General features: G+C 52.2%; 1 protein-coding gene across 2 annotated transcripts; it reads right to left on the reverse strand.

The window, feature by feature from the left end:
- Window positions 1-8,307: 8,307 nt before the first annotated feature.
- On the reverse strand, window positions 8,308-13,397 carry DHH (desert hedgehog signaling molecule). Of its 2 annotated transcripts, none has more exons than XM_005655550.2 (3): window positions 12,781-13,397; window positions 9,837-10,098; window positions 8,308-9,321 (listed from the first exon to the last, which is right to left on the reverse strand). In XM_005655550.2, exons 1-3 carry the CDS (start codon window positions 13,081-13,083, stop codon window positions 8,696-8,698), a joined length of 1,191 nt encoding a protein of 396 aa, XP_005655607.1. In that variant the 5' UTR covers window positions 13,084-13,397; the 3' UTR covers window positions 8,308-8,695. The 2 variants fall into 2 exon arrangements, with proteins under 2 accessions (XP_005655607.1, XP_013843705.1); XM_013988251.1 differs by having other exon boundaries at window positions 9,825-10,098; window positions 12,781-13,395.
- Window positions 13,398-14,249: the final 852 nt, after the last annotated feature.

The raw sequence follows: 14,249 nt of genomic DNA on the forward strand, positions 1-14,249 counted from the left end.
AAAAAAAAGAAAAAGAAAAAAAAGTAAAACTGGAGAAAAATATAAATAATTACACAAGTGGAAATGGACTATAGATACCGTCATGAAAATAGTACAAGGTTTGGGAGGCACTGCAATAAGCAATGGGCCCTTTGCTGTATCCTTGGTGGGAGTGTGGTGGATGGAGAGGGCAGTACCGTGAATACAGCTGTGCTTTCTGAGGATCACGCTGGCAACTCAGTGGAGAAAGATGTACTGAGAACTGGGGCTGGAGGCAGGAGCACTTATTAGGAAGCCAATACCCAGACATCCAGGAGGAGAGAGATGAGGGCCTGGACCATGGTAGCAACAAAGAGGATATAAGGATTCACACAATGGGGACTCCAGATAGAAGTTATAAAGTGGATGGCCTGATTAAAAGGGAAAAAATGAAGGCTGATGGCAATTCCATTTATAGATTGAGAGAAAAATGGAAGAACAGGAGTTGTTTGGGGGGGGCATGGGGAAGGTATTGAATTAATGCTTTTTTTTCTTTCTTTTTGGCTGTCCCGAGGCATATGGAGTTCCCAGGCCAGGGATCAGACTGGAGTTGTAGCTGCAATCTACATCACAGCTGTGGCAATGATGGGTCCTTCAAAACACTGCGCTGCTGGAGTTCCTGTTGTTGGGCTTGCAGAATGAATCTGACTAGCATCCATGAGGATGTGGGTTCCATCGCTGGCCTTGCTCAGTGGGTCTGGGATCCGTCGTTGCAGTGAGCTGTGGTACAGATCGTAGACTTGGCTCAGATCCTATGTTGCTGTGGCTGCCACAGGCCGGCAGCTATAGCTCCGATCGATCCATTGATCCCCTAGCCTGGGAACCTCCATATGCCATGGGTGTGGCCCTAAAAAAATGACAAAAAATAAAACAAATAAAACACTTCACCAGGCCAGTGATAGAACCTGTATCCTGGTGCCCCAGAGATTCAGCTAATCCTGTTGGGCCGCAGTAGGAACTCCCTTAGAGTAATCTTTTTAAAACTCAGATTTGATCATGCCATTTCTCTAAGCTTAAACCTAATTAACATAATCCATTAAAATGACTGCCCGTTTCTCTAGAAAAATGTCAAAAATCCTTAGCATAGTACAATGCCTATTAGTTCTGGCAGAGGCTTTAATAAATATTTGTTTGAGGAGGGAGTCAAACCTCTGGACCTGAGAGGAACTGCCTTGTCCCTTTGTGTGTTAATTGGACTTTAAATCTCAGAGCACCGCCTTATTGCCAACACTTGGAAGCACCTTATTTTCGTAGCCTCTGGCATCTCTTACAAAGTGATTTCCTCAAGGTCACACAGCTGGTGCATCAGTACCAAAGAGAATATACTGCACAATTGTTCTTCACTGTGGAACTACAGTGCAGTGAGAATCAATCACAGTTCCAAAGTGACAACCACCAGCAGGGTGCTTGAGCCTCCTGTGACACTCCCACGAAGTCTCCAGGCCTTGGTATGGAGTCTTTCAAAGATAAGGTAAATCCGCCGTCTCACCCCATCTAAGAAACCCCAGTTATTGTAAATGAGACATTTTTTTTTTCTTTTCTTTTTGCCACACTGGCAGCAAGTATAAGTTCCAGGGCCAGGGATCAAATCCAGTCCACAGCAGTGATCATGCCAGACCCTGAACCCACTGAGCCACCAGGGAACTCACAGTGAGACATCAAAGAATAATCCATAATCCATCCCAGGTAGTTCATCAAAGGATAGAGAGAATGAGGGAAAGGAGGCTGTGTGAGAGAGACCCACACCTTCCTTCCTGTGGTGGCCCTAAGGTGCTTTGGGCCAGCTGCCTCCAAGAGAAGAGGAAAATGGGTGACTTTGGCTCCAGCTTAGTTCAGAGAGAGATGCCTGATATCTAGACTCAAAGATTCTACGAGATACTAGGGACAAGCCAGAGACTAGAACAAGAAAGGGATGTGTGTGGAGGAAATGGGATTAATCCCAGCTCAAATGTTGGGTGGAATCCCAGCTGCTGCAGCTGCTGAGGGCTTAACCAGCTGTTCCCTGGGCAGCTGCAATGATCAGCCCAGACCTGGCTCTCAGAGTGGCAGTTCTGTCTCAGCTTAGGGCCATCGGCTCTAGGCAAAGCCAAGACTCTGCGGAAAGAATCGCTGGAAAGCAAAAGAGAATAGCAGGGAAAAAAAGAGCCCCTGGTTCCAAGAATTTCTGTTTGGACACCACGTGGTTTGAAATCAAACAACTGTGTCCTTAGATCATGTGGTCTCAAGCAGGGAAGTTGAGAGATGGTTTGGGTTTAGGTTTCAGAGAGAAGCAAAGCCAGGGGCTGGAGGTGTCACCCCAATTCTGTTCCTATCTTACCCTGTCTTGCTCCAGTTTCCCCATGCTGCCCCCTACATATCTGTCCCCATAACACACTCTGTGGGGACAGGAGCATTTCCTACTTGTGATTAGAACTAGCAATACTCATGTGCTCAAATAACTTAGGGATAAAGATGACCCAGGAGTTATGGCTCAGTGGGTTAAGAACCCGACTCCTATCCATGAGGATGCGGGTTCGATCCTGGTCTCACTCAGTGGGTTAAGGATCTAGCATTGTCACGAGCTGCAGCATAAGGGCAGACTCAGCTAGACCCCTAGCCTGGCAACTTCCATATGCCACAAATGCAGCCCTAAAAAGAAAAAAAAGTTAAAAAAAAATGCAGAACTTGTTTTTTTTTTTTAATGACTCAAAAAGCCCATCCGATTGCCAATTTCCTCTTTTAAATGTGTTTGATTTCCCCCCTCACCTGCTTCAAATCCTACAATTGCTTTTCAACTTTCTGACAGAACTGAAAATCCTTAAAGTCCATCCCATCTCCTTCTCACTATAGTGAACGCATCAATGCTTCTCAGAGTCATCTTCCTGCTGCTCCCCAACCCCAGGCCTTGGCACATGCTGTTCCCTCTGCTTGGAGGAACAAGGTCTCAGCTGAAATGCCACTTCTCATCTCTTCACCACCCTCAACCTTCTAAGCACTTATGCCTGTCTTGCCTGATGACCTGAAAGAGCCTATGCCTGCCTTTATTGTCCTAGTCCCACAACACATCACACTATTTGGCACAGTGGGCCCTCAGCAAACCCTTACTGAAGATACTGCCTTCTGGTGGGAGATGTTCTTCATCAACCAAGTCACATCCGGAGGCAAGAAGGGGAGAGGCGGGTTCAAATGGCCTAATTCGCCACAAAATCCCCTCCAGGGAAATACCCTAACCAGCCACAGGCTGCTTCCCATAGACAGCTGTCTCAGTCTCCCAGCCAGAGAAGAAAGCTTCCTCCAGTCTAACAGGGACCACGAAAGCGCAGTCAGGGATGAACATCTCAAGGCTCTAGGGCAGACATGCTAACTTTTCAAGCAGAGTTGGTTGTTTTCACTAAGACAAGACCCCACCTTAGCACTGGCCTCTTATTTCAAATATTTCTGGAAGATTGTATTGGTCTGCTTGAGCCGCCATAACAAAATACTGTAGACGGGGTGACTGAGACATCGAACATTTATTTTCTCACCATTTTGGAAGCTAGAAAAGTCCAAGATCAAGGTTCCAGCCAATTTGGTTTCTAAGGAGAGCCCTGTTCCTGGCCTATAGACGATCGCCTTCTCATTGTGGCCTTGCGTGGTCTTGCCTTGGTACATGTGAACAGAGAGAAAGCAAACGGTATGTCGGACGCTAATTCTGTCAGATCGGGGTCCCACTCTTCTGACCTTAAGTACTTCCTTAGAGGCTCCATCTCCAAATACAGCCAAGTGAGCATGAGGGCTTCAACATATGAATTCGGGGCAGACACACACTTTCAGTCCATAACAAAGCACTATCTGCCCAATCCTCTCATTCAAAAAGAGCTCAGGGTCTTCTCGTGCTTTCTAGGTTGGGGTACCAACCCGCCATGGATTACTGCCAGAAACTTGCACCCATATCTGTATTTCCTTAACTGGCGGCCAGGTGGCTTTAGTTAAGGAAACCAGCCATTCAGGCAGGAGGATGAAGAGCCAATGAAAGTGAGAGAGAAATCACTGTCAGAAAGCTAGACTTGGGAGTTCCTGCCGTGCGTGGCTCAGCAGTTAGTGAACCTGACTAGCATCCATGAGGATGTGGGTTTGATCCCTGGCCTTGCTCAGCGGGTTAAGGATCCGGCGTTGCTGTGAGCTGTGATGTAGGTCACAGATGCGCCTCAGATCCTGAGATGTTGTGGCTGTGGCACAGGCCGGCAGCTTCAGCTCCAATTGGACCCCTAGCCTGGGAACCTCCATATGCTGCGAGTGAGGCCCTAAAAAGACCAAAAGAAAAAAAAAAGAAAGAAAGAAAGCTAGATTTACTAGAGACTCAATGAAGGGAATGAGAAAGAATCAGATCCAGCCTCAGGAACCATAGGACGTGCCCCCATCCATAGAGGCAGTCTTAGTTCTCCTTATTCCTGCCCCAGATCCCTCACCTGTAATATGATCTCATAAGGTTCTTGTGAGGACTAAATGAGAACGCATGTAAAGTGCTAAAACAGAGCCTGGCCTGTAGCAAGTTCTCAAGAAACATTAGCTATCTTATGGTTATACTTTCCAATCTCCTGCCCTAACCAGCCTGCCCAGCTTCATCCCAGATTCCAAGGCCTTGTTCATGGGGTTCCTTCTGCCCTGAATGCCACTTCTAGTCTCCTCCACCTACACATGCTGCAACGTCCTATTTAGGCCCAACTTTCTCCATAAGGCCTTCTGAGTACAAATATGACATTTGCTGCCCATTCAACTCATCTTGCTTAAGCAACAATATTGCTTTGGTTTTTAACCATCTTATACCTTTAGGAAGCTCTTTCTTAATTTTCATGTATGTGTTTTTCAGAGCCCAATACAGTGCTACACTGTAGATGTTCAATAAATCCTGCTTGAAGAAGGGAAGGGGAGAAAAATCTGAATTCTGGGCAATAAAAAGGTCACCTGAACCTTGAAGCAATGGTTCTCAATTCCAGTTTCTCCATATGCAGAGAGGTCTTCCCAGGATTATTACAAAATGTTCTGTAAATTCTCAAAACAAGATTACTTTTTTTCTTTTTTTGGCTGCACTTGAAACAGGCAGAGTTTCCTGGGCCAGGGATCGAACCCATGCCACTGCAGTAACCAGAGCCACTGCAGGGACAATGCCAGGTCCTTAACACACTGAGCCACAAGGGCATTTCTAATTATACTTTTATTCTAAAGCAAACCCAGATCTGTCATACAGCACCTTCTGAAGAATGGAGTCATGAAATAAAACAATTATAAGAGGAACATAACCCCTCAAAAGTTTGGAAACTATTGATAATGCTTCTTCTAGTGGAATGGTAAGGAGAGAAGCAGAAAGTGGCAACGGCAGTGAGAAATGGGTGCAGAGCATACAAAACATTTACTGAGGAGTTCCCACTGTGGCTCAGCGGAAATGGAATCTGACCAGTATCCATGAGGACACAGGTTCGATCCCTAGCCTCTCTCAGTGGGTTAAAGGATCCAGCATTGCCATGAGCTGTGGTGTAGGTTGCAAACACAGCTGGGATCTGGCATTGCTGTGGCTGTGGCGTAGGCCAATGGCTACAGCTCCCATTCGACCCCTAGCCTGGGAACCTCCACAGGCCCAAGTACAGCCCTAAAAAGACAAAAAAGAAAAAAAAATTACTGAGTGTCTGTCCCACACTGGGCATAGATGGGCATATAACGGATATTGTCAATGATCCCGTAGGAATCATTATCTCCAGGTCTTCCTGACTTCCAGGCCATGCCCTTTCCCTAATCCTCATTGCCGATTTGGTTGATGAGAAGGCGTGTTGCATTTGGAGTTGTTGTGCGGCCAAGTGAACATCCTTCCTGGCCATCATCATAGAGATGGTGCTCTTTGTGGCTTGAGGGAAGACAATGGATTTTTTTTTGGGGGGGGGAGGGCCTCAAGAAGACAAGAATAAGGAGGGATGGAAGTCGGATTTGAGAGGTGAGCCTCAGGCCTAGGAATTAGTCTACAAGATGTAGTTTAAGGGATGCTGGTTAGCTCTTCTTGACACCAAATATTTCCCTGCCCAACTTATTAAGGTCCTAGCAATCAGCACCGTTACAGTTTTATGGTTTAAAACCTTCTTTTCTTTTCTTTCTTTCTTTTTTTTTTTTTTTGCCTTTTTAGAGCCGTACCCGCAGCATGTGGAAATTCCCAGGCTATGAGTTAAATCAGAGCTGCAGCTGCTGGCCTACGCCACAGCCACAGCAACGCCAGAACTGAGCTTCATCTGTGACCTACACCACAGCCCATAGCAAGGCCAGATCCTTAACCCACTGAGTGAGGCCAGAGATTGAACCCACCTCCACATGGATAGTAGTCAGGTTTGATACTGCTGAGCCATAACAGGAACTCCCTAAGGCCTTATTTTCAGCAGGTCTTTACTACCCTACCTGGGAAGGGTAATAAAAACAGGGAGCCCATCAACATAGAAATACTAGTTAGTTTATCCGACTAGTCATCACCTGGAGTGACATGACAAGAAGGCATCAGGATCTGAGAGAGTGAGGGAGGAGCAGGTTTAGAAAGGAAGGAGGAAAGGTTCATGGCTTGGAGTGTTTCTGAAATCAGGAAAGGAGGAAGGTGCTGGTAACTTGCACCTGGTGTGGACTGAGGGAAGTCGAGGTGGAAGGACACTGAAGGTAAATTTAGCCTGCTTCCAAATGTTAGCTTTATCAAGCATGATCTGGAACCTTAAGTATGCTTTCACCTCCAGACGCAGAACTCAAAAGGTCACAAGGGTGAAGGAGATGAGTGGACAACGTGGACATGCATGGAAGTCTGGGCTGCAGATCAGCTACAAGTATTACCTCCAGCTTCCAGGAGCACAGAGCTAAACCAGGCACAAAAGATGCACAAGTGCCAGGTTTGGAAGGATTTTCAACAAGAGGCAGGTGGGCTCCTCACCAGCCCCTGACCCTTGTGGCTCCACCCTGGTTGCTTATCAAGCCCTCTCTTGCCTCCTGGAAAAAGACTCCTTTGCCCAGATCCAATCCACCCATCTGTGTAGTATTTAGTTCCCTTTCCTTTAACCTGGAAGGGAACTGATCCTGAAGGCCACTAGAGGGCAGTGTATAGCAGAGACTCAGCCCAGGAGGAGCACAGCTGCTGCAAGGAAGGGTGGGCTCCTGGTGGTACCACCAACCTCCCACCATCCACCAGGCTCCAGACACTCTCCTTCCAGTGCAATCCAACTTCCTGAGGGACACCTGCCTGCCTGGATTTCAGGTGTCTTCTGCATTGGAACTCAAAGTTTCCAGAAACACCCAGACCAGGAAAGCAGAGCCATCAATAATGGGAGAGGAGAGAGGGGAACAATGGAGAAAGTCAGTAGAAACGGCTAGGATAGGTGATCAAGAAGGGGACTCAGAAAAAAAAGGGGGGAGCTCAGGAGTTCCTTGCTGGCTCAGCAAGTTGAGGATCTGGTGTAGTCACTGCCATGGCTCAAGTTTGATCCCTGGCTCAGGTTGTAATTCCGATGTGCTCTTGCTTGGGGAACCTATCCCCCACCTCCACCCTCATACACTTGGGCTGGAGGTGTTCTCTGTGCATCAGGAAGGATAGGTTCCAGCTCCTGGCCCACGTTTTTTTCTCTTGATCAAGGTGGGGGGCGCTGTCAGTTACGAATTAGCTAGGGATTCCCATGGGTCATCAGTTGGTCCAGTGACAGTCTCCCCCCCCCAAAAAAAAAAATCTGTTTCATGTAGAATCTCAACCCCAGAGTAGGATGGGGGCTAGGGTGATTCTTGAGGGAGGGACCAGGACTGCAGGATAACAATTGGGGGCCAGATTTATTTTTTTGGCTGCGCCCATGGTGTGCATAAGTTCCAGGGCCAGGGATCAAACTGGATCCACAGCAGTGACCTGAGAAACAGCAGTGACAATGTGGGATCCTTTAACCTACTGTACCACCAGGTAACTCTGGGGTCAGAATTCTTTAACTATCAGTACCTACATAGGTCTGAGCCATCTCTGGAGCCCCTAGGAACAGAGAAAGGATGCATTTGGGTTTTCTCGTTCTTTGGATAACCCTGGTCCCTCCAACAGTCGATATGCAAAGATATGCAAACGTGTGGGTAGAATGAGAGAAAGCTCTAACAGTCTAGAAAAGGGCAGACTCTTTTGGTCTCTGTTGCTAATGGATTGGGATTTCCTCTGAGAGGAGGAAACAGGGCAGGATGACCTGCTGGGGAAGGAGGGGAGGATGGGAAGTAAGGTATGGTCCCCTTCCCCCACCTCCAGTCTGGAGGTAAATCACCATCTGAAGAGAGAGATTTCCCAATAAATTCCTGGAAGTTTTCCCTTTATTAGCCCACCTGTAGGAAAATGTCAGATTGGCTCCTGTGTCAGACAGTGTTAACGCTGTGCCCCAGCTCCTCATCTTGCCAGGCTGGGCAAGTAGGTCATTATATTACAATTTATAAATAGAAAATAAAATAAAATAATCGGGTGGGGCTGAGGCACTGGGGCAGAAGAGGCAAAATAGTCCCCGTCAAGGAGTACCCATCATCAACCCCACCGACCTAGGACCCAACCTCTCAGTTAGAGGTGACCCCTAAACCATCGCATCCATTTTTCTCCTCATCCCTCCCTCCCTCCCAGTCCACAACCCCAGGTCTCGGCCTGCACGCCCCCGTTTAGGCGGGCGCCTCGAGGTTTCCATGCCTGGAGCGCTCAGTCCAGCAGCTCCTCTGCCAAACGATAGAGGAACCGAGAGTACCAATGCATGCCAGTCGGCTGGACAGCCCCGCCCGGAAGCAGTGCCCCCAGCGCGTGCAGCAGGCGCAAAGGAGCAAAGGCGCGATGCGCCCATTGGTGACTCTCCAGAACCGCATAGCACGAGGCCAGAACGTCGTTGACCAGCAGCGTCCCGTGCGCTGTGAGCGGCGCGAACACGCCCACGGCTTCCTCTCGCGCCACGCGGGCCACGCGCGCCGGCCGAAGCGCGTCCCCACCTGGCGCCAGCACCGAGTCCCCCGCGCGCAGCCGGCGCGCGAATACTGGTGCAAAGTCGCCTGGCGCGGGCGCTGGCCCTCGAGCGGCGAACACTAGGTGCCACGGCGTGAGCAACAGCTTGCGCGGAGGCCGCTCGGTCTCCACAGCCACGAAAGAGGCCCGGCGCTGCAAGTCCCGGTCCAGGAAGAGCAGCACCGGCGTGGGCACCACCCGGCCTGCGGCGTCTGCCGCCAGCACCCAGTCTCCACGATGCAGTTCCCGCAGCCCTTTCCTCTCGCCGCTCCGCAGGCGCACTGTGGCATTTCCCGGAAAGCAGCCGCCTGCCCTGACAGCCAGTGAGTTATCTGTTTGAAACAAGCAGAAAGAGGATTGAATAAAGACCAGCGGTTCCAGAACCTTAGTACTTTTTTTTTCTTTTTTGGTCTTTTAGGGCCGCAACCGCCAGCATACGGAAGTTCCCAGGCTAGGGGTCGAATTGGAGCTGTAGCCGCCAGCCTACACCACAGCCACAGCAACGCCAGAGCCAAGCCCATAGCTCACGGGAATGCTGGATCCTTTAACCCACTGAGCGAGGCCAGGGATTGAACCCGCGTGCTCATGGATGCTAGTGGGGTTGGTTACTACTGAGCCACAATGGGAACTCCTCTTAGTACAGATTTTTTAAAGAGGAGTCAAAAATCAGGGCAGACCTCACTAGTCCCGGGACAACAGGCAAGTTTCCACGGATCTGGTCCCAACCTGGGCAGAAATGGAAGGGTGATTTACACCGCTAACGCCCCCTTGGTCTCCCCTATGGTCGCAACAGGGCTGTGCAGCCTCACTTTCCCGGAGGGACCTCACCACCCACCCTCTACTGTACCGGCTTTGACCGACACGTGGACGTGGTTGCGGGACTCGTAGTAGACCCAGTCGAAGCCGGCTTCCACTGCCAGGCGCGCCAGCAACCCATACTTATTGCGGTCGCGGTCGGACGTGGTGATGTCCAAGGCACGGCCTTCGTAGTGCAGTGAGTCCTGAGCGTGGTGGCCGTCCTCGTCCCAGCCTTCGGTCACCCGTAGGCGTACTCCAGGCCACATGTTCATCACCGCAATGGCCAGTGCGTTTACCCGCTCCTTACACCGCTGGTGAGGAATAAAGTAGTCAGTCTCCTCCCTACCCCTACCACCACCATGGGGGCAAAAGCGACCTGGACGGGGCAGGGTCGATTCTTCTTTGCGTTCCGGACCCCACTCCAATGCCTCCTGGATTTTGAGTGTCCAGAAGTGAGACTCTGAGTAGGTGTAGTCGCCAATCTCCACTCTCTTTCCAGAACGTCGCTGGAGAGCTGTGGGGTCACCCCTGAGATTGAGAGGGATCTCCTAAACCTAGTCCTCCCCCCTCCCCCCCACTTTTAATGCCTGCCCTCAACCTTAGTTGTTCAGGGACCTCTGCTCAACCTGGGAGAGGGCAAGAGTGGAGAGATCGGGTGGAAGCTTGGTCAGGGAGGGGTCGAGCAGCCTAGCTCCCCGACAGGAGCCCCTGTTTTAGTCTGGCCCCCGCCCCAAGCCCCGGCTGCCCTCCCTCTGCCTGATTCATCTTTTGTTTCATTGCCTTCCCTGGCACCGGGCATCGCTTCCTTCCTTCCTTCCTCCTCCTCCTTTCGGCCCCTAGCATTAACCCCTTCGTGGTGCGAGTGCCCCCCCACAGAGGTGCCCAAGCGAAGCCGTGCGGGATCAAGGCGGCTGGAAAAAGGGTTGGGGTGGCGGGGGCTGCGCGCAGTACAATGGCCATTCTCCGGGATGACTTAACCGAGCGAGAATCCCGGGCCTCGGCCCGGGACGCGCCGGGAGAAGCGGACTCAGCAGCTCCATCCACAAAGGCGCTTTTCAGCCGCCCCGGCGCAGGGAGAGGAAAGGGCAGAAAGCCGCGCCCCCCATCCCTGCTCCGGCCCGCCAGGTCCCCTCCCCCAGCGCGGCCAGCCCTCCCAGTTTCAACTCAGGCTCTGCCAGCCCTGGGAGACCCCCATCTCTCCGTCCCTGCTCCAGAGGCAGCGCGGAAAGGCGTGGGAGTAGCACCTGAGAATAACGGGAGCTGCCCTCGCGCGGATCTGGGGGGCCCCCTGCAGGGTGGGAGTGGAGAGAAGGAAAAGCAGCAGCGGCTGGAAGCCGGCACCGGGGGAGTGAGACCGCGGTTATCTCGGCCGCTCCAGTCTGGGAGCCGGAGACCTTGGCGCGCACCACAGCACGAACCTCGCGGGAGGAGGAACAGAGAGGACAGCTTCCTTTTCTTCTCTCCGCTCCGACCTCTCACCTTGGACTTGGTTTTCTCCTAACTGCCAGAGGACATTTTTCCCCCTGCCCTTCTTCCCAAGTCTTCTAACACCTCCGCAGGGTGGGAGAGGAGGGGAGGGGGGGAGACAGGAAAAGTGGTGACTCCTTCCAACTTTTTGTCGTTTTGTCCCCTAAGGAGGCCCTGAGGCCTTGACCTGCGGGGGCAGCAGCCCAGTGCAGAGCCAACTCAATGGAGGCCTTTTGCAGCCAGGGTGTGGGAGATAAGCAGGACGGAGGGGGTTCCCAGGCCTGTCAGAGCCTCTTCTGGGATTATCCCTTGTTCTGTCCTTTCTGCTGCAGGTGGCAACCAGAGGAAAGGGCCATGATATTCCATGACCAAGGAGGGAAGGAGTATCCCCTTCCTGATCTCGCTCTCTGGGTAAGAGGAAGGCTTCAGGGCAGGAACAAGAAGGAATTCTGTCTCCCCTGGACAGGTTTTCCTAACAAAGTAACCTGGAAAACTACGGCAGTTAATCAGAGGAAATCCGTACCCCTCCCTCTCCCCCCACCTCCCCACTCCATACACAATTAGGTGGTGTAATGGAAAGTGTATAGGACTTAGAATCAGGAGTTCTGAATTCTAGTTCCAGCCATGCCACTAATTAGTTTTAAGTCTTTGATTCAATCGCTTTTCCTCCTGGGGCCTAGCTTGCAGATGCAAACTGGGAGGTAGGGGGTGGAAGCATGTGATCTCCAAGTTTCCTTCCAACTCTAACGTTTGGGATCCGCATCCAGAGGTGGTCCTTCTCACCTCATCCCAGGCTGATTAGGCTCTGGTCTGCAGCAGATGCTCCATGCATGGCAGTTGAGCACATCCTAACCCTTTACTTCCAAGGAGAGCCTCTGAGCTAAACTGAGTTTGAGGGACACAGGAACACTTTGATTCTCAGGTGGGCTCATCTGTTCTTCCCATCAAGGATGGCTTTCCAAGACAGTCCTTTGGACTCTAGGATGCCTCCCCCATGCCAAAGACAATTCCTGCCCAGCCCATCCCCAGGTAGATGGCCTGACGACTTGACCCTTGGCCACCCCTTTCCCAGCCCCTTCAGTCTCTTTGGCACACAGAGCTTTAACACAATCAGGTCGGGAGCCAGGCTAAGGATAAGGCTTTCTGTCGGCTGCCTAGCCAGCTCCTGGCCCCCAGCTCACCCCAGCCCTTCCTGCCTGGCTCGGTAGCTGACCCCCGGTCCACGCCTCAGCCATTTCCCGTCTCGCCTGCCGCCATCCTCCTTTCCCCGCCCTCCTGGTCTCTCCCAGCTTCACTCTCACTAGTCCCTCCTCCCCCTCCCCATCCTAGCCTCTCCCTGCTGGGATCCCTCCTGATCACTCAGTCCAGCCAGCAAAGGTGGGTTTTTGGGGGGGCGTGGGGGGTGGGGTGGAGGTCCTTTAGATCAAGGTCTCTAGAGAGGAAGCCCAGTCCACCCTCCAGGGTTGCCGTGGGAGAGCAGAGAAGTTGACGGTGCCCTGGAGCAGGTGGGGAGAGGTCCCCCTTACCTCGGTCATCAGGCGGTCTGCACCACTGTTCTCCTCATCCTTGAAGATGATGTCGGGGTTGTAGTTAGGCACCAGGTCCCGGAAGCGCTCAGAGCCCCTTGTCACCCTTCCCTCGGCCGGCCCACTGGCGCCCAGGGTCCGCTCGGGCACGCTAGGCACAAATTGCTTGTAGAGCAGCGGCACGAGCTGCTTGCGCACGTAGCGGCGCCGGCCAACCGGCCCCCGGCCCGGGCCGCAGCTCTGGGCCGGCAGCGCCAGAAGTGCCAAGCAGCACAGGGGCACCAAACTGGCCGGCAGTGCCATGGATGCAGCGGACTTGGGCCAAAAGGGTATGTTTTCGTCCTCACCAGCTCGCCCGTCAGTTGGGCATTTCCCCCAGGCACCAAGAGAGCGCAGCAGGCAGAGCTGCCCCTAGAGTGCCCTAGAGATCTGGTGGCTCTGCGCACCTGGCTGCCGCTAGCTCTGCCTACATACCCCGGGGGCGGGGGTCTGTAACCTGCTACTGATGGGTCATCATAGCAGGGAAAGGGGGTCGTGGGTAAGTGCCAACCCTGCCGGGCTCTGCCGCCTGGCTCCGGCGCTGCCAGAAAGCCCGCGGCTCCGCCTTAAGTGGCCCCTGGCCCCGCCCCCCGCCCTTCTCCCAGGGCCGTCCCGCCCCCTCCCACCCGGGCGGGGGCTCTAGTAGGTCACCGCTGGTCCGTTTCAAGTGTGTCCCATCCTGGGAACCAGGCAGGCACCTGCCTAGGAAATTCTAGCAGCTTTGCAGCCCTTGGCTGCCAGGATGGATCAGCATCCTTCTACGTCTAAGCCGTGGCACCAAACCACCCCCTTCGGATACTTGAATTGGATCTTTGCTCTCCCCAAGCCTACCCTGGCAGGCCAGGTCCTCTGCTATCTTCTAAGAGGTATGGGATCCAACTTCTGCCCAAGGCCAGCCAAGCTCTTTGGGTATACACCTGGACGCCTTCTTTCTCTGTGGTCCTCCCCCAATTCCATCTCTCCTCCTTAGTAGAAAACAGGACTGGAAGGGGTGGGTATCAGCGGACCATTTTCCCTGGTAGCTTTGCAGTCTTGGCTGGGAGCTTCCCCAGAATCAGGAATAGAGCTTCATAGTTACAGTCTGGTTAAGGACTTCAAACTTTTGTCCCCTCTCTTATCCTTGCCAGACACCCAACTTTTTGTTTGGAAGTTGGTGGAAGACAGTGGATAAAGTTGTAGTCTCTAACAGGTAAATGATCACTTCCCTTTGCCTTCTATCTAGGCACCTGTCTTTCTCCCTCTCTGGACCTCCTGAGGGTCTGCTCCCAGCCATTTAGGTCTCATCTCAGAGGTTCTGAGCCTGTAAGGCTTGACCCACTAATCTACTATCATTTAGAAACCTTTCTTTAAGCCTTCCCCAATGTCCCAACACTGGACCTCTGTGTTTCTTTGAGATTAACTGCCATCCTTTAGGGTAAGGAATTTGGAAT

Source organism: Sus scrofa, chromosome 5 (genome assembly GCF_054392235.1).
Source record: "Sus scrofa isolate SSC_HxYL_T2T_F1_AM1 chromosome 5, Sscrofa_HxYL_maternal_Yorkshire_Landrace_v2.0, whole genome shotgun sequence".
NCBI classification, from domain to species: domain Eukaryota; kingdom Metazoa; phylum Chordata; class Mammalia; order Artiodactyla; family Suidae; genus Sus; species Sus scrofa.